The 19898-nt window shown below is 38.8% G+C and overlaps 2 protein-coding genes across 3 annotated transcripts; both read right to left on the bottom strand.

Moving 5' to 3' along the window:
- Positions 1 to 7322: 7322 nt before the first annotated feature.
- LOC118059182 (DNA-directed RNA polymerases II, IV and V subunit 3) lies at positions 7323 to 10642 on the bottom strand. 2 transcript variants are annotated; one of them, XM_035072035.2, is made up of 4 exons: positions 10132 to 10642; positions 9315 to 9552; positions 7530 to 7810; positions 7323 to 7424 (listed from the first exon to the last, which is right to left on the bottom strand). In XM_035072035.2, the coding sequence occupies exons 1-3, from the start codon at positions 10590 to 10592 to the stop codon at positions 7538 to 7540; spliced, it is 972 nt and encodes a 323-aa protein (XP_034927926.1). In that variant the 5' UTR covers positions 10593 to 10642; the 3' UTR covers positions 7323 to 7424; positions 7530 to 7537. The 2 variants fall into 2 exon arrangements, with proteins under 2 accessions (XP_034927926.1, XP_034927925.1); XM_035072034.2 differs by having other exon boundaries at positions 7323 to 7810.
- Positions 10643 to 14499: 3857 nt separating this feature from the next.
- On the bottom strand, positions 14500 to 16821 carry LOC118059010 (uncharacterized). The gene is made up of 2 exons (XM_035071831.2): positions 15522 to 16821; positions 14500 to 15349 (listed from the first exon to the last, which is right to left on the bottom strand). The coding sequence occupies exons 1-2, from the start codon at positions 16819 to 16821 to the stop codon at positions 14568 to 14570; spliced, it is 2082 nt and encodes a 693-aa protein (XP_034927722.1). The 3' UTR covers positions 14500 to 14567.
- Positions 16822 to 19898: the final 3077 nt, after the last annotated feature.

Raw genomic sequence — 19898 nt, 5'->3', positions numbered from 1 at the left:
TGATGATTTCTCTCGTGCTGTATGGATTTATTTGCTTGTTAACAAGAAAGAGGTATCTAGTATGCTTAAACAATTCTTTGTCATGGTTGAGAGACAATTTGCTCGGAAAGTCAAAATTGTCCGAAGCGATAACGGGACAGAATTTACATGTCCTAAATCATATTTCTTTGATCAAGGAATTATTTTTCAGACTTCTTGTACAGGCACTCCACAACAAAATGGGCGTGTGGAGAGAAAACATCAACATATTTTGAATGTAGCCCGCGCTCTGCGATTTCAAGGTTCTCTTCCAATTAAATTTTGGGGCGAGTGTGTATTGACTGCTGGGTACTTAATCAATCGGACTCCTTCCTTGATTTTGGATGGGAAAACACCATATCACGTTTTACATGGGGTGGAACCGTCTTATTATCACTTACGTGTTTTGGGGTCTTTGTGTTATGCACATGAGAAGACGGGGGATAAAATGGCAAGTAGAAGTCGTCGGTGTATTTTTGTTGGTTATCCTTATGGGAAGAAGGGATGGCGCTTGTATGATTTGGAAAGACAAGATTTTTTTGTCTCTCGGGATGTTGTGTTCTCCGAAGATGTTTTTCCTTTTGCTCAAACTACTGATGGGCCTTCCACTCCCGATATGGCTCTCACCACTTCTGATGAGGCCCACGATCTTATACCAGAGGATATGCTGGAGTTTGATCATTCATCTTCTGAGTCACTTCCCACTATTGCCCCATCGGTTTCTCCTCATCTAGAAGAAGAGGATAATCTATTGGGAAGAGGACATCGCCAGCGGTATCCCTCCGTCCGACTTCATGATTATGTCACCAACACCATTCAACTGAGTCCATCTCGCTCGCCACTCGACCCACTGCATCCTTCAGGTACACCCTATCCTTTAGCACATTATGTGAATTGTGACAAATTTTCTATGCGACATAGACACTTTCTTGTAGTCATCACAGCTGAGCGGGAACCCGTGTCTTATTCGGAGGCAGTCCGAAACAAAGGTTGGAGAGATGCCATGCAGCGTGAAATTTCCGCACTCGAAACTAATGAGACCTGGGTTGTTCAGAGTCTACCGGCTGGGAAGAAAGCTTTGGGATGCAAGTGGGTGTACAAGATCAAATATAATTCTGATGGTACTATTGAGCGATTGAAGGCTCGCCTAGTCATTTTGGGCAATCATCAGACTGAAGGCCTCGATTACACGGACACCTTTGCGCCTGTCGCAAAGATGGTTACCGTACGGGTATTTCTTGCTGTGGCCGCCGCGAAGAATTGGGCAGTACATCAGATGGATGTTCATAATGCATTTTTGCATGGTGATCTTCAGGAGGAAGTTTACATGAAATTTCCGCCTGGCTTTCGCGTCGGGACAACTGGGGCAGTTTGCAAACTTCGAAAGTCGCTTTATGGGTTAAAACAGGCTCCTCGGTGCTGGTTTGCTAAACTCTCAACCGCCTTGACGAGCTATGGTTTCCAGCAATCTTATTCTGACTACTCCTTATTCACATATCTGCAAGGGGAAGTACAACTTAGTGTCCTTGTGTATGTTGATGATCTTATTATTGCTGGCAATCATCCCGGGTGATATACAGACATTCAAAGATTATCTTTAGTGCTTGCTTTCACATGAAAAGATCTTGGCTGCCTAAAATATTTTTTTGGGCATTGAGGTGGCGCGCAATCCTGCTGGTTTTGTTCTTTGTCAACGCAAATATGCACTTGACATTATTTCGGAGGCCGGGTTACTAGGGGCTCGACCAGCAGCTGTTCCTTTAGAACAAAATCATCGACTTGCTTTGTCCATTAGTACCGCATTAGTCGATCCGGAAAAATATCGTCGCTTGGTAGGACGATTGATTTATCTTTGCTTCACTCGACCCGAACTCTCTTATAGTGTGCATATTCTATCCCAATTCATGCAATGCCCACGGGAGGAACACTGGGACGCTGCTTTGCGGGTGGTCCGGTATCTTAAGGGTAATCCGGGTCAAGGTGTATTTCTTCGTAGTGACAGTGATCTGCGACTACACAGGTGGTGTGATGCCGATTGGGCCGGTTGCCCCCTTACTCGACGATCACTTACTGGCTGGATAGTTTTTCTTGGTAATTCACCGGTATCTTGGAAAACCAAGAAACAACACATTGTCTCCCGCTCCTCCGCCGAAGCAGAATACCGATCCATGGCTATGACGACATGTGAGTTGACTTGGCTTAAAGCTTTACTGGAAAGTCTTGGCGTCTCTCATCCGACTGCTATGTCCCTTCATTGTGATAGTCAATCTGCCCTTCATATGTCACAGAATCCTGTGTTTCACGAGCGCACTAAGCATATTGAGGTTGACTGTCACTTTATACGTGATGCCATTGTGGCTGGGAGTATTACGACTACATTCGTTACGTCTTCATTACAACTTGCCGACATATTCACAAAAGCCTTGGGAAAGCAACAATATGAATTTTTATTGCGCAAGTTGGGCATCCGAGACCTTCATGCTCCAACTTGAGGGGGGGTATTATGGAATATCTAAATATGGGATGAGCTGATTGTAATATTCCTATTATGGAATGTGAATATTCTTAGGCATGTATTTAGGCATTAATTGTGGACATTAAGGGATTATAAAACCCTAATACAATACACGCAGACCTTAAGCTTTTGGCTGCAACATACATTCTCTACTGTTGCATTGTTCCATTGTTTTATTACTCCAAGAACTCGAAATACAGCTCACGTTCATGTGGAATCCTCACTCAACCATTTGAAGTTGCGTTTTTTCTCCTACACACAATTTTCACTAGCAGTTCTCTCTTCTTCTTCTTCTTCTTCACGAGTATAGTATTGGAAGCGCATGGAGATTTTTATTTTTGTCAGAACAATACAAATACTGTTTTCTAAATTTATTCTTGCGGGATTTCACCATAAATATTAATCGATGGTTCTGCGATAACACATAACGATCCCACTGTGCAAATTCGAGGAACTGTGGTCCAATATCAAAAGAGTGTGCAGCTGAGGTCTGACATCAGGTTTCTGTAATTAAGCTGGGAAACAAGTTTTGAAATCTTTACCAAGAGCTAGAAAAGATGTTCGAACTACTTCTAGCCTACGTACATTGGCCAAGCCTTGCCATCTTGCCTTTTCTCTTCTCTTCCTTTCTTTTTTTTTTAAGCTAAATAACCTTAACAATACTACCTAAGTATTTATAATACTACCGTCTTTAAAAGTATAATAATATTGTTTTTAAAATATTTTTCACTTAAAAAATATATTAAAATAATATTTTTTATTTTTTTAAAATTATTTTTGATATAAAAATATTAATTTTTTTTAAAAATATTTTTTAAAAGACAAAAATAAACAGACCCTACATCACTCAATCCTGATAATTAATTGTGCTTCACTCAGTTTATTGGCAACAGAGATCCTTATAGCTGATCCCATCACAAAAAGAACAATTTGATCTTTGATATTTTAGATTTGGAACGATGTTAATCGATACCTCTACTTCGGTTATTATTTTTTTGAGTCAAAATTCTGACTTGGAGAACGATACGTGACATGCATTGATGGGTTAAATAATAATCTAGTCCCTTTGTTTCTTATGATTATGTAAGTTAAATATCGTTTTAATTTTGATAATATAAGTTAGTTCACATCCAAATTTCCCATTCTAAAATTAATAATTCAACTTTTTTTTTTCCTTGTAGCTGGTGAGATTAGAGGATATGAATAGAAATGAAGGACATTTTAGCGGAAAAAATAATTAGATTGCTATGAAATTTCAAAAAAGCATAAGAATACAGGCATTCTAGATGAAGTTTTCTAAATTAAAGATATTAATGAGTTATTTTACTAAAAACCAGTTGGGTTAAATAATAATTTAATGCTCAAAATACAGGTAAGTTTACTGTTTGTTCTTCATTCTCGCTGATAATACGTATGATATGAGGTAAGACCATGTCTTCCAGCTGGAAAAAACAACGCTCTGAATCATAAAAAACTTGTATACAGAGAGCATTTTTCTTGTGATAGAAGGTTCTGCCACCTCTGTATTGTTTCATCCCATAAGGTAATGGAAAAGGCACATTAATAATTATAAATTAATGTGTTTCGAATTATCAAGGATCCATGACAGTACCGATATGGTCCCAAAAGAACAAGATGGTCTCCTGAGAACTACGGCCCCTGGAGAGATCAGAAGATAGGCCCCAAAGAAGCAGTGTCAACTGTCTTCCATGGCACATCCATTTCGTGAATCAAGTAATGGCACATCAAAAAAAAAAAAAAAAAAAAAAAAAAAAAAAAAAAAAAAAAAAAAAAAGTAATGGTGCTGACATTTCTTCTTATCTTTCCCTTTTATTAAAGTCTACCCATTTGGCATCCAATGAGATACAGAGATCATATTTCCGGTGGTACAGTCAACATCTCAGGCAATGCCAAAAATTCACTCCATTTGCGATAAACCATGCATTCCTGAACATGTACAGCCTAATTTAATGTGATAAGACAACCTGACATCTATACAGCAAACATTCAATGAAGCTATATTCACAAAATAATTAACACCAATTATGTGGTCCGACCTGTGAATTGATTACCGAACCCGATGTCTTTCACAGTGTTAATAAAGAGGCCGGGAACAACCGTTAAATTGTTGTGTTGAGATTTCAATGTTGTGTCCCTTCGATGTCAGCATTGTTGGACTTCATCTAATTTTATTACACGAGAATTACAGAAGTTGGAATCCAAAATAGAAAACGTTCCTCGATATCACCTTGCATTACTCGGTTGAATAGCATCTAGTTTCAGAGCTCTTATGAACTGTTCCATAAACGAACCCATCTAACATACTAGATGAACTGAGCATAATTTGCTCAAAGCCACGGTGTTTGCTTTGCCAAGTCTGGAGACAGCTACACCGTATAAGCTCTTTAAAAACTAAACAAGGGGGACCTTCATCGATATATAACTGAAGGAGAGCATAATTTCCCTCTCCGCCACACATGTAACTTTCTTGTATTGAGATGCTACACGGGAAGTAGACAAGTAGCATTCAACAGAGGAGTACTGGTAAGATCAGTGTTACGGGTAGCAGCTGGTCCAATGGAAGGTTAAATGAAAAGATAGATGGGTCCGATAATAACATTCCTTATGAGGTAAAATTTTTTTATTGTCTTAGGCCGTGTAGGCCTTGCTTGTAGGCCTCAGGAGTCTCTTTATATGGACAGTAGAAAAAAACAACAGAATTATTTGACGTCTTCAAGGGCCACGCGTATGTCTCGAATCTGTGGAACTTGGCTGCTGTCCTGCAAGCATGCCTGCTCTTTCAGACAAAGATTTGGGGTATCTTCTGGCAGGCCAGGGGTGACCCAGCTTCTATCATCAGAGTTTTCAAAGGGAGGGAGGGAGGGGATTTTAGATGCACCCAAAAGCCAACTATGAATAAGCCAAACTCCAATGGTCCCTTCTCCCTGTTCCCTTGCCTCTAAACTGTGCATTACTTCTCTCATGAGTAATTATGCCCACAAATACCTTGACAGCAATACAGGTGAGAGGCTGGGCGCGGGCTTCAAAAACCTCCATTTACACGACGGATAACAACCACCAATTAACCAATAAAATGGTATGTTTGGCAACCAGCAAGTGAAACCATGCAGCTAGTTACCATTGAATTGTGACGTATCCATAGATTTGACTGGTGTGAAATTGATCAGCTAATTAAAGACGCGACTCTAAACAAACTGCATTAATGGTGCTCACCAAACTAGAAAATAGTGTTTGGGGATGATGATATACATATTAGAGGAATCTCCGAGGTGCTCATCCCAACATCCCTGGTTACAGTCCTTTCAGATAGGCGGCTAGTTTAGATATTCTCTTGGTTTGCGGTAACACCTGAATTAACCTTTTTTTTTTAACCCTATCTGGCTTCTCCCGTTGTCCACATCGAATTTATATTTTAGACACAATTGATAGTACCTTCTCTGCAGAACTATTGAAGATGCAATACTCCGCTCTTCCGTTTCCTGTGATGTAGAGCCCTGCTTGGCCCATATCATCAGGAGCCACCAGTAGCATCTGTTGCTCAGTGGTTTTCCCTTCAATGTGACACTGGTAGCACATACACCTTTCAACAGTGTGACTGTATCATGGTTGCCAGCTAGTACTGAATAAGGTCACTTCCTGCAACTAGATGGGGGGGGGGGGGGGGTTAACTGTCCAGTACACATTTCCTTTCAAACCTTCGACCCGTGACTCTACATGGTACACAAGTGTACTATGATTCCTCGCTAAGTCGTCGGTTCGCTGTGATCGCACGAGACTGGACGACAAAGAAATTACATCAAGACAGATGGTTTCGGGTCAACTCGAAGAAATTTGCAAGGAGTTGTTGAGATGGCAAATGGGTTAATATGGTTAACGGGCCAAAAATAACAAAATTACTGTAATCCATAGAGTGTCGGCCTTTATTTCATGGAAGTTACTTCCTCTGATATGTTCGGAGAACACCCCTGCCAACCGTCATGAGGAATCGTCGTGGAAGTCACAAGAGCCACTCAGAGGAAAATTTTAAGACCTGAAATGTTCCTGCCCATTTCTTGCATGTCCCGGTCGGTGATTTTCAGTTGAAACTACATCGGTACTCTAGGCGCCTTAGGGCACCGGAAATAGCATTAGAATTCTATTCAACTGAATCTGCAAACCAAATCAATTTAACCAAAATTTTCATCACCACGCGATAAACCAAACTTCAGCTGGTGGAAATTCTCACGCGGGGTTGGTGGACTAATTCCATTGCTCTCCACTTCCTTTCGGTCTCTCCACACATACAGAGTCGCCCAGCTGAATCTTAATTGTAATCGATCATCCATAGTCTCTACACCCTTGAAATTTCAAAGCCAGGTTCCTACTAGGTATTCCCGGCGCAATGAGGCCAATATATTTGGGTACACTGAGAAGTGATTTGTTGTGGTTACACAAACATAAGCAAAAGATCCACAGATCACAAGACGATTCATGCTAGCACATTGTTGAATATATCCTACGTATGCAAGATGTAGAACATTTTTTAATCCAAGCAAATGAACATCTTAAACTTTTAATCAGAGAGAACAGCGTATGAAACAAAACAACCTGATCACGTATGTTGCCTTCTTGCTTCAATTCTATACTATATGAGGCAATACGCATTGATGCATCACCAATACGCATGCAGATTTTTTTCATACAGCTTAACTGTAATGTTTTAAATGAGAAAAAATTGTGCAAAGCAAGTTGTCATCCAACAATTTGCCTGCCGCATACACTTTCAACATGCCAAATAGAAAAACCTATATATATGTTAAGAAGGTCCTCTTTTCACTGCAAGTTCCAAAAAAGCTGGTAGATGTTAATGTCTCATCAAGAAGTACATAACCTAGAAGAAAACAGATTATCATCCATTGGTCTGTTAGTACAGCAAATAGAATTGCATTAAAGCAAAGGAAGTAAATTGGTATTCTAGCCATGAGGTGACATTTACCAGCTCGATCAACCTCCGCGCATGTGAACACCAAGTTCACCAAACTGATCATCGGCTTCAACAGTGTCATCAGAAAGTCGAACAGCATCAAGCTTTTGTTTTAAAATCTCGATAGCATTAAGAACCAACTGAGAAGCCTTGACTGCACCAGTAGATTCCACAGTAAATATGAAACTGTCTTCCTTGGCACGAATATCAATGAGTCCCCGTTTCCCCATAGCTTCAGCTTTCTTAATCACTTCATCATCATAAGTATAGGCCTCAGGATCAACCACTACAACCTAGAAAGGAAATGTTTCAGCAGAAAGCACAACAGTTCAATAGAAGCAGAAAACAATTCGAATCAACATTGGGTTATCATCATAACTAAAAAAAATAACATATCTTAGTACTTTTAAGCCATAGCTGCTAAAATAACTGCTTGCTATAGTTGATCAGAGTCAATTTCACAAAAAACGCATAATCTCTGTCAATGCCACATTTAGACTTGATAAGTTACGAGGCAATAATCAGTTGTGCTGTTTATGAATTGTGATTGGTAAGTTATTAGGAAATAAATAATCAGTTGTGATATTTATGAGATATGATCAAAATGAACTCAAGAGACTAATTGTGGACAATTGATGAAAGGAAGAGCTGGTCTACAGATGCAATTAATAGCAACTCAACCACCCAATAACTGGCCTTTTCAGCCCAGTGCATGTTGGGAACCTTATGAGCTTGGCTTATAGTTTACCAAGGATATCCTTATCTTTGCATCATAGTTTACTGTATGGGATGGGTTGAATAACACCAATTGAAATCTTAGACACAAGAGTATACTATTTCTACTCTGCACAGTTCAGCACCCCTTTGGGCTGGGATAATCTCTTCGCTTGTATCTCAGTTTTTAGTTCAACAGTGCAAGCTCAACAACACACAGCAAATACACCATAAGCTTACAGAAAACCAGCAGGGAATCCAAAAAAATGTTGTCAAAGATTGATATCCATCAAGGATTCACATCAATTATGTGTTGCAAGCACACATTAGTTGCCAAAGGTTTCCACTTAACACTCAAATCTTCCTGAAGACAGTTTTCAGCATCCACAACCTAGGGCTTCCTATGTAACATATATCAGCAATATGATCTCAGTGAGTTATAAAATAATAGCATACCATGTACCAGGTTCAAGGATTCTAACAAAATTGGAAGATCAAAGTACAGAACAATCATCATACAACAGAAGAATTTTGCAGGGTTCAATCCAAAGTCTGCATCCTTGGGCATACATGAATTGAATAGATTCATAAAGATGGAAGACAAGTACAGACAAACACCCAAAGTCTCAAACTGAAAACCTTGAGCTGAAAAAAGATGTTCGACGTTCAAATCCATTTTCTGTGCCAGAAGCTGTTGCACACGCAAATTCAAAAACAAGAATATTCATACTTTCTAACAACAAGCACTTGTAGAACTTCCCAACTACTTACTCCTGTACCAAGGATACCCTTAGTTGAGTTCTGTAGCATGCACAAGAGGTCAGAAAACAAGGTGAGAAGCATCCGCAGAAACTACCTTTTAACTAAAAGTACCGTGTGCCTTTTAAGACACATACATTTGAAGAGGTTGAGGACTATAGAAAATAGAAAGAGGATGGTGTTTTTATGGGTAGGCAAAGATAAGAACAGGAAAAACATTCAAACAATTATTTTAGGTACCAGATTCATGCCTCAACAATGTCCAAGACACTATAAAAAGTTATTGACATAAACGAAATATATTAGAACATAAAATCAACCAACCTGTTGGGTAACTTTGTCAATATCAAAAACTTTGGTAGGACTGCTTTCAATCCAACTTAATTTTTCCTCAAGTGTCAAAGTCTCCATCAAATCTTCATTGATATGAATCTCAGGTTCATACATAAAAGTTACAGTTGCTGCAGGAGACCATTTCGCATGATCTTTCCCAATCCCTTTCCTAGCTATGGCCCTCAGTCTCAGTTCTTGCCCACGGCGCAATTTCACAATAATAATCCCCCTACATAAACACAACACAACCCAAAACAAATACAACAAACTCAGGTCCATTTTTTACAACGTCAACCAGCGCATGAAAGTATTAGTTTATTTCATTCGTTTGTAAATTAGATTCAATACTAAATACTTCACTTTAACAGGAAAAAAAAAATTAAAAATCCAGAGTTTTCCTCTCAAATCATGCAGCTTTTAACCATATACAAATTAATTGACAAATAAATAAAATGAACAAGAATCGCATTTCCATCTCAACTTACAGCTAAGGAAACAACCACCCAAAAAAATAGAAGAAGCATTCCCTAAACCCTGAAAACACAATAAAACCTAAGAAGTCCTAACTTTTTTGCCATGCAATAACAAAATTATGAACAACCCATATTTAAATTACAACGTCAACAAAAAAAAACAAAGAACACAGGTTTCTAACAAAACCCTAACGTTAGCATCAGAAAACCCCACATTACTCTTCAAAAACAACAATAACTGCCTCTGCTCAGTTTAACACTCAAAACCAACAAACCCCTTAAACCCTATAATTAAAAAAATCCCCAAAGTACCAAAGAAAAACAACAAAAAATACCTCTGCGTCTCTGTATGATCGAAAGGATCATTAGCGTCAGAAGGATCAGAGAAATCAACAGGAATAACGGCATGATCCGAACTGTACAGATCCTTACTGGTAACATCAAGCGTCTGGTCCGTTATACACTTGGCTCTCAAATGAAACTCAACAGAGCAATACTCACACTGGCCGTCACCATCACAAGCGTCACAGTCACGCGAGAATCGCATCCCCATAGCGCGCTCGCTGGTGAGAGGAATGAGGCCGAGTCGGTGAGCAATGAACTCGTCGTTTAAGACCGATGAGTTCACTTCGATTTCAACGAGGTCGATTGCGATTGTTGGAACTTCGGCGATCATGACGCGCCTAAGAGCGTTGGCCATTGACGCGTCGGTTTCACGGAGCTCGAATTTTAAGTAGTCATCTTTCATTTCTCGGATTTTGATTTTTGGGAAGCGTTGGTACGAGACGCTCTCCATTGTTGTGGGTTTTGGAGTTGTCTGTGTGCGTTCGTGTGTGAGAAAGAGAGATAGAGAGCACTAATAAACTGAAGAAGAGTGGATCTCGGTTTCTTATTTGTCTCGTGGGCTGTTGGGTGGGGCTTCGGTTAAACTGGGCTTTATTTCTTAGAGAAACTGGGCTTTTATTTCGGGTTTAATTGGCGAAGGCGGCGAGGCCACTGGGGAGGAGTTATGAGATATTCCAACATCGATCTTGGGGTTAATTTCAATTTACTATGTGGCCGAGTTTACATTTCATTTATTTTCAAAGCCAGATAAGATAAATTCCAAACGGTATCCATAAAAAAAAATAAAAAAAATAAAAAAAAAATTTGATTTTTTAAAATTCAATTCTTTTTAAATCAAACTGATTTTTTATCAAGTTTAATCGGGTTATATGTTTATCATTTATTGATGAAATTTAATCAAGTTATTTTTTCACTTTAATTTAATTTAAGATTTATTTTAAAAAAAGTTGTTTTGATTTTTTAAAATTCAATTTTTTTAAATCAAACTGATTTTTTATCAAGTTTAATTGGCTTATATGTTTATTGTTTTATTGATGAAATTTAATTAAGTTATTTTTTCACTTTAATTTAATTTAAGATTTATTTAAAATTGATTTGTCGTCAAAGTTGACCCATTAAATGAGATGAAGTTTAATAACATTGATTATTTCAATGTTTCTCTTTTTATTCAAGTTTAAATAAGCTTATCCAACTTGATACAAAATAGTTTTTTTTCATTTCTATAATTTTTTAAATTTAATCAAATAAAATATTTTTAAATAATTTAACAATATCAAATATCCTAAATAAATAAGAAAATCCAAAAACATACCATATACATTATTTATATTTAAAAATATAAGATAAAAAATTGAGATCTATCCTCTCTTTTTTTACATGGTTTACTTTGAAAACAGAGAAAAAACATAAAATATATTTTTGAGAATTAAAAAATATAAATGTTAAATTAATAATACCGAATATTAAACTGAGAAGCCATGAACATAGCTTTTAAACTTTTTTACTGTTACAATAGTATAATCATGAACTGATAAAGCAATAATATATTTGATAAAATCAATTAATTGTTCGATTCATTAAAGAAAAAATATCAATTTTTTTTAACGAGTTCTTTGATTTAAACTCTCTCTTTATATGAATTTTAGCTGGGTAAATACTTTGCTATTTTTACGATTTTTATATTTATAATTTTAAATATAAATATAAATATATATACACATAGTATTATTTAGACTTTTAGTATAAAATATAAGATTCATCTCATCAAATTATTAATAAAAGATCAGATTTTGAAAGTTTAAAAAACAAGAAAAATCACACAAGTCAAATAGTTCCCAAACAAGCTCTAATTTACTTATAAGAGAAAGACTAGCATAAATACAGAATAATGATCAAATTTGAATTATCACAGTAAAAACAAAAATTCTAATTTTATTTTTTTAAATAAAGTTTGATAAGTTATGCATCTCTGCGAGGCGTACATCCCTTAAAAAATGCTATGAACTAATATTTAAAGGGCAGCAAAAATCAGAATCATATAATAATAAAAAAGATAATTAAGAGTCCAAAATTAACATAGAATCGAAAAAAAAAAAAAAAGCAGTAGAAAATAACAACTTATTTTTGAAAATATTTACGTACATATGAAAATATTCTGCCTCTTTTATCCTTTTAACTTTATACCTTCTCTTTTACTTATTTTGAAGGTTAATTATAATTGAGAATGTATGGTTCTTTATTCTTATAAATGAACCAAAAAACACAACTTATTTATCTACAATTTAATAGAAAAAACTGAAAATAAATCCTTTGATGTACTACAAAATCACATGAATAATTTTAAAGATGAATCAGTACTTAGAAAAAACAAAGCAAACAATTTTTAAAAATTAGAAAGAGGATATCAGTTAAAAAGTAAATTTAGAAAAAAAACATACTAAAAATTGAAATAACTTTTATGTTTTTTAAATGATTTTTATTTTCAAAACTATTTGCAAGAAAATGAAGACCAGTGCGTAACATCCTTTTTAATTAATTATAAGAGACCAAGGAAAGACATACCTTGTTCACAATCAACTTTGATCTACTTATTTTAATTGATTTTTTTTAAAAGCAAATCATTTACTTAACATCTGTATTGAAGAAATTAGATTAAAAAAACTGTTTAATTTATAAATGTACGAGAGTCAAATGGAGTTTTCTCAACGAATATTTTTAGTTAGTAGCTTTGGGCCAGATCAATGGACTAGAAAAATAAGCTATGTGTTGAGGTTAGCGACTTTTAAAAGATTTATTTATTTTTATGTTTTAAGAGTATTTTTAAAAAAAATTTAATTTTTTAATTTTTTTATTAATTTTAAATTAATATATTTAAATTAAAATTAATGTACTGATATTAAAAATAATTTAAAAAATAAAAAAATATTATTAAAATATATTTTAATATAAAAAAATATTTAAAAAGCAAATACGATGATACACCATACTATCTTACATATTTACTTGTTTTTTTAAGCATAATAGAGCCAATCCAATGAATTTCGGACTTTCTTAACTCCAAGATCTTATGTCAGATTGTCGGATCAATTGAAACAAATTTTGCAGACAGGTAAAGGACGTTCACAAAGCATACAGCGCTATAAATATTCCTTGGACTTGGATGGATCTAATTTACCTGCGTTCTCTGCACCCTCTGAAAAAGCGTTGGCCTTTATACATGGTTCTTCTGTATTTTGCAGTCCATGCTTAGTTGGAGCCCATAGATTTTTACGACCCAACATGACCATGAACAGAGACCAAAATCTCGAGCACGAAGGAATGAATGAAGATGACGTTTTTTATGCTGAAATTAGAAAGCAGGTTTTGCTTTTGACAGAAGATGAAGATGAAGATGAAGATTTCCTCCAAACCAGACATCTAAACTCCACAAGTGCTAACAAGCAAAGATTGAAGAGGTTAACAACCACCGTAACCATTGCAGCACAACCAGGAAGCTACTTTAGTTGTTGGGAAAGCGAGAATAGCAGTTCAGTTCCGAAGTGGCTTGGAAGCTTGTGGAGAAATGACAATGGAGGAACTGGGGTGTTTATACCCCGACTTGTCAATCCTAGAACAAGACAAAGATCAGGTATATCCTGCTTAACTCGATGAATGACCAAACTAACTGTCTCGAAGACTTTAATCTTTAAATTGCTCAAGTTTGACAACTGATTTGCAGGTAAGAAGAGAAATGGAAGAAGAACAATATACAACCAAGTCGAGAGAAAGCAATCATGAATATTTCTCAAGGGGGCTGAAGATACGAAAATATTACTTTGTTCAAATACTTTGCATGACTATAAATAATACGTTACGAAAATGCACCAAATTGTACTTCATTCCAATGTCCATCTTAATTCAACTTTTGAGTTTTACTTTATATCCTGCCTCATTAACTCAATTTCAGAAACTTCATGGTGAGCTAAGGCCATCAAAATTTCGAAAATATATTCTATTTCAACATTATTGCTCTGTTTTTGTAAGCCTTGTAACAGGGCAGGCAGCCCTATAAAGTGTTTAGCCATCAAAAAATTTAGAATTATCTCTGCTCGAACTTGCACAACAAATATCTTTCAATGTTCCTGTGGCTGTGGAGACATATGGTTCTAATAAACAGGTAGATTCTGATAGCAAGTCATTCGATGATGAAGACCCTTGAAAAAGACGAAAATCATTAGAATTTTTATTGAGATTCAACAGAAGAAAATTCAGTTTTAAATTGCCGGAATTCTTTTTTATCAAGACACAATTGATGTCATGAAGCTTTTAAATGTGCAGTACAAGAGGGTTTCTTTTTTATTTTATTTTTATCCCCAGTGATTCTCGACCTTATTCTCTTTATCAATCGTATTAATGCATACGTCTCATAATTGATTCATAATTAAGCCTATCTCTTGCACACGACTCCTTCACCATCAATCCCACTTGCACATCTCATGCTTGGTAACTCAAGACCTCCCATATAGCCCGCCCCTTCAAAGCCATTACCACCTCTGAAACGGGCTACAGCACAATCTGGGGTAGATAAGCTTGAAGTGGCAAACTCTTTGTTTCCTCCCATCACAGCCATCTTCGCACCCACATTTACACGACTCACATATCCTGGTCTATATGTTTGGCCCAGCACACCGTCGACTTCGTTACTTAGAGAGTAAAATTTAAAACCAAGATCAAGATGAGCAAAACAATCGTCCTTGGTTATGCCATAATTGTGAATTCTTGAATCCTCTTCAGTTATAGGAACAACCTTCGCTGTGATCTTTAGGAGTCCCTCAACTTCAACTACGACATTATTGCTGTCACTAATTCTAGTGATGGATACACTTGGCACACTTGTGGATTGCCATTTGGAGCCTTCATTGCCTGGGAAGTTCAGGGGCTCTCCGTCAAAAGCGAGAGAGAGGCGGTCCGCAGAGTCATCCCATGTAGATGCTTTAAGTGCACCAAGGAAGAGTTGGTGTTTGTCGAAGAAGATAGAAATGGACTGGACCCAAGTGAAGTCCCGCGTTAGGTTCTCATTTCGCTTTCCAATGAAATGTGCATTGATGTGGAGGTTCGGGTCTGATAGAAGGCAGAAATCGTGGTCCTTCTTGCCATGAAAGTAGAAGGTAATGCCATCACCACCAATGAAACGAGGGTCTTGGCACACTGCTCCTGGTCTATCACACTCTGCCAAACAGAAAAGCAACTATAATTCGATGATACAATGGATCCCTTGGTCCATTTATAAACCAAAAACTTGGCTAAAGAAGCATCATATTTCTTCATGTTATGAAATTAAACTAATGGAATTTAAACTTAGATGATAGTGTAAGAATATTAATTGCTTTGAACTACTTACTGCAAACAGGCTTGCAAGTGCCACAATCAATTTCACATCCACCAGGGCATGCACTGGGACACACATGCTCAGTGTTGTAACATCTGGGGTAGTACTTGTTTTTACACCGGGCTGTCTTGGGTGAGGTAGAAGGAGTCGATGGAGGGGGAGAAGAGGAAGTAGGTGGAGTGGGAGTATGCGGAGACGCTGTAGGAGTAGATGGTGGAGAAGGATTAGATGGTGTTGTAGGAGGTGTTGGAGTAGGTGTAGATGGTGAAGCAGTAGTGTTGGGAGGTGTTGATGAAGATTGAGGTGAAGGTGAAGGTGGAGTGGTAGTAGGAGGTGTTGGAGAAGGTGTGGATTGAGATGGAGGTGAAGGTGAAGATGGAATGGTGGTAGGAGGTGTTGGAGAAGGAGTGGATGAAGATGGAGGTGAAGGTGAAGAAGAGGGAGTGGTGGTAGGAGGTGTTGGTGAAGGTGAAGATGGAGTGATGTTAGGAGGTGTTGGAGAAGGTGTGGATTGAGATGGAGGAGAAGGTGAAGTAGGAGTGGTAGTAGGAGGTGTTGGTGGAGGAGTGGAAGAAGATGGAGGTGAAGGTGAAGAGGGAGTGGTAGTAGGAGGTGTTGGTGAAGGTGTTGACCATGGTGGTGAAGATGGAATGGTTGTAGGAGGTGAGTGTGATGATGGCGAAGATGATGGAGTTGAGGGCGGAGTTACATAAATTGGAGGGGTTTGAGATGGTGGATGATCAGAATCTGGTGGTGGAGGCGTTTTGTAAGATCCTTCAGAGTTGTCATGGCCGTTGTTTTCTGGAGGTGAAGGCTTTTTGTTAGATCCATCATCATGATTGCTGTCTACTGGAGGTGAGGGCTTCTTGTTAGATCCTTCAGATTCACCACCACCATCGCCGCTATGTCCTGGAGGTGATGGCTTTTCATTAGACACTTCAGATTTTGGTGGACTTTTGCCATCATTGCCATTAGACTCTGATGGATGAATATTTAGCAACGAACGGGTATGAGATTTTGGGAATTCTAGTGGAAGAAGAGCGAGAGGGTTTGGCAACGAAAAAGAATAGTCTAGGATCGGGCTCGAGTCTCCAACACACATAGGCATGCAAGAGACACATTCGACTGTGCAGCCATTATGGCAGAATGAAGGGCAAGTATGCTCCAGGTTATAGCAATGCCTGTATCTCTTGATCATGCATCTTGCATAACTTGGGGCGCTTACCATGCCTGATACAGATGCCTCTGATACAGCAACAAGCATTAGGAGTAAACTCAGAACTGTCGAGCAAGACCTGAGTTGATTCTTCATTGTTAAAGGCTAGTTTGCTACTTTGGTAATGAAATTGTCATTGATAACAGCTCCTTTTATAGTTGTCAAAAACGACCATATACGAGGATTGAGCTAATATCACGTATCATAATTCTTGATCAAGTAAATGTTCGCTTGAGAGTGTTGGGCGGAGTCCGGTGACCGGTGATGAACTGATAATTGCTCAACGGAGGGATAAGCACACTGAGACACAATAATTTACGTGGTTCGGCAAAACCGCCTACATCCACGGGAGAGAGTCCATTTATTAGAGATTAGAGAAAGGATACAATAAATACATGGAGGAGGATCTAATCACTCAACTCCCATCTCTCTTGCTGCCTTGCAGCTGCTGCAATGGCTGCTGCCATTGCAGCTCCTCTTTCTCTCTTCACTCTTGCACACACTCACGTTTGCTCTCACTTCTCTCTACTATCTCACTTAGCTCTCTTTGCATGCCTCATTTATAGGCTAATGGTGGCTTCTCTTCTTCTTTCCAGCAGCTGCACATGGGAGACAATGGTGGGACAAGAAGACCTTAAAACATGCCACCATTAGTGGCACTAATGGTGCTACCACTTAGTGGTGGTGGGGTATTGCCAATAAATGGCAATATCCTAACAATCACCCCCTTTGCCATTTATGTGGGCAATTGTCCTCTTGCTTTTTCAGCACAAGCTTGCATCCTGCAGCTCTTCCAAGCTTACCATTTCGAGAGCGTCCGTGGCCAAGTTTACAGGTACTCGCCAAACCTTTCAATAACCAGAGTCACCAAAGCACACCTTTGCTTACACCAAAGGATCACTTCAACCAGATGGTCTCACACATCACATCTGAAGAGTGTTAACGCTTGTCTCTGGGACACAACATTCCCCTTCGAGCGTATCAGCCATGCTCGGTCCGGAATGATTTATCAAGCCTTACACCAAGGCTTACAACACCCCCTCAAACTGATATTCCAAGTGCGACAGTCATTATTTGAGTATCTCAATATGATCACAAGCCCACCACTCTTCCAAGAGTCTACTCATCTAGGAGTTGCGCCTGCCCTCTGTTCCACCATAGGAACCACGCCTTACTTCTCCATGAGTCTCTCGCTCTTAGTCGTAAGAGTCCAGGTAGCTCTCCACCTTTAACCATGGGGGCAGCCCATTAAAGGTTGATCCATATCTATCTCCATACTCTGAGTATTACAATGCCATTACCGAGCTCACCACCTTGACAAGAGTCAACTCGTTCCCGGAACCTGCGCATGCCCTCTGCTCCTTCATAGCAGCCGCGTCTTAATGCTCCACAAGTCACACACTTATTGTCCAAGGCAAATGTCTTCTAGCTCATTGATCTTTAGCATGGGGGCAATATCCATGAAAGTCAATCCTGCATTTGTCTTCATACTCATCATAGCCACTTCATTGGCTATCCATCTGTCCACTTATATCTAGCCATCACATCGGCTCTGGGGCGTTCTGAACTGGGCTCATATCGTGGCCCCCACACCTTCTCTTGAGGTGTCTCCGCTCGTCGTCATGCGGCGGTCTGAACTGGGCTCATATCATGGCCCTCACACCTTCCATCCGAGGTGTCTCCGCTCGTCTTGGAGCGGTCTCATCCTCCTTCATCGGGATGACTCAAGTGGCTTCAAGATTCTCTACCACCATGTGGACTTGGGAGAGATTACTGCCACTGACTATATAGAAAGAGAAAGTTGCGGTATACTCCTCGCAATCCTCCACCTCGATTTCTATGTTTGGAGCTTCTACGCCTTTCTGCTTGACAGCTCCACCTACACCACTCTCTTTGGTGTCTTCGCCTTTTATCATAGGCATTTGCACCCCCTCAATTAGGTGCCTCTGCAACAGCTCTCTTTCCATCCTTGCATGCATTGAAAGGTCTTCGCCTGTTGTCTTCATCAAGAGCATAAAAGACTTCCTGTTGTACAAACTTTAACAGTCTCTGCTCTGAGCTTCATCTGGGAACACTTCTTCTCCTTGCACCTGTTGTCTCATTACAGTACCTCGTTGGATCCCTCGGGTACTCTTGCACAATCTCCGTGTGCCCTTGTGCAATTTCTGTTCTCCAGATTTCTCCCTATTCCTTGTTTATGTTTGACAGCAGCTCATCCTGTCATAACACCTGTCCAAGTCAAAATAGGGTGCCAATCTTTATTCCCTTGCTGTATTTCTCTTCCATTATCAGGGTCTTCATCAATTCTCCCCTTGAGAAATCACAGTCACCGAATCTAGCTTCTTTGAAGAAATCACCACTCCATCAGATCCTTGATCATGCGGAACCCAACTATTCCCCTTGTGCCGTCATCCTGCTAGTCTTCAACCGTTTCATTACAAACTGCTATATATACGAAAATAGTACCGTATGGATAATCCTTCCACTAAGCAAGTTCCCAGGAAAGATTGGAGGGGTCACACTGGTCCCGCTTAAAACCCAATCTCCTAGACAGAACTTCTTAGGCTATATCTATCCATCGTACTGTCTCTCCGTATATACAACCATTTGCTAGCTTTGTTGCGGCTCTCCTTTGCAAGTGATCTGGGTATCCTGGCTTCATACCTGATTTCTCAACATCTGGCGAGACTACTAGTGTTTAGATTCGTCAAGATTGGTCTTCATCAGTTTTCACTCTACACCTCAAATCGTCCACATCTCGGGTGTCCTGAGTGTCCCAATTTTGCCTTCCACCAAGGCATTATATTTTTCCATTTAACAGTTTAGCACATGTAATTGGGTAAACATGTGCACCTTCTTCTTCTTCTTCTTCATCTCCATCGACCTCAGTCCAGACCCTCAGATGCCTCCTGATCGGGCAATCTCTCTTTCATAATTCACCACTGCCATTTTCGGTCTCGAATCTCAACGATCGGACCGTACCATTGCATCCGGAATGATCAAATTAGCTGGAAACATGTCTTGAATCGTCCAAATCGCACTTCAGACGGCTAAGATTTGATCAAAACAATTCTGGCCTGATCAACGGCTCAGATTCAATCTCAGATCCGGTTGCACGTAGGATCAGCTACACTGGATCCTATCCCTCGACTCGCGGCTCGGCTCAGTTCCAA

This window comes from Populus alba, chromosome 9 (genome assembly GCF_005239225.2).
Source record: "Populus alba chromosome 9, ASM523922v2, whole genome shotgun sequence".
Classification (NCBI taxonomy): domain Eukaryota; kingdom Viridiplantae; phylum Streptophyta; class Magnoliopsida; order Malpighiales; family Salicaceae; genus Populus; species Populus alba.
Note: the sequence above shows the minus strand (reverse complement) of the source record. Positions and strands in the feature narration are given on the sequence as shown.

Coding starts and splice junctions, on each gene's coding strand:
- LOC118059182 (XM_035072034.2), bottom strand. CDS start 10,592: ATGGAGAGCGTCTCGTACCAACGCTTCCCAAAAATCAAAATCCGAGAA. Junction 9,553..10,131: donor GATCATACAGAGACGCAGAG/GTATTTTTTGTT, acceptor GTGTTTATGTAG/GGGGATTATTATTGTGAAAT. Junction 7,811..9,314: donor TTGACAAAGTTACCCAACAG/GTTGGTTGATTT, acceptor TTTCCTTTCTAG/GTTGTAGTGGTTGATCCTGA.
- LOC118059010 (XM_035071831.2), bottom strand. CDS start 16,821: ATGAAGAATCAACTCAGGTCTTGCTCGACAGTTCTGAGTTTACTCCTA. Junction 15,350..15,521: donor CACTTGCAAGCCTGTTTGCA/GTAAGTAGTTCA, acceptor TCTGTTTGGCAG/AGTGTGATAGACCAGGAGCA.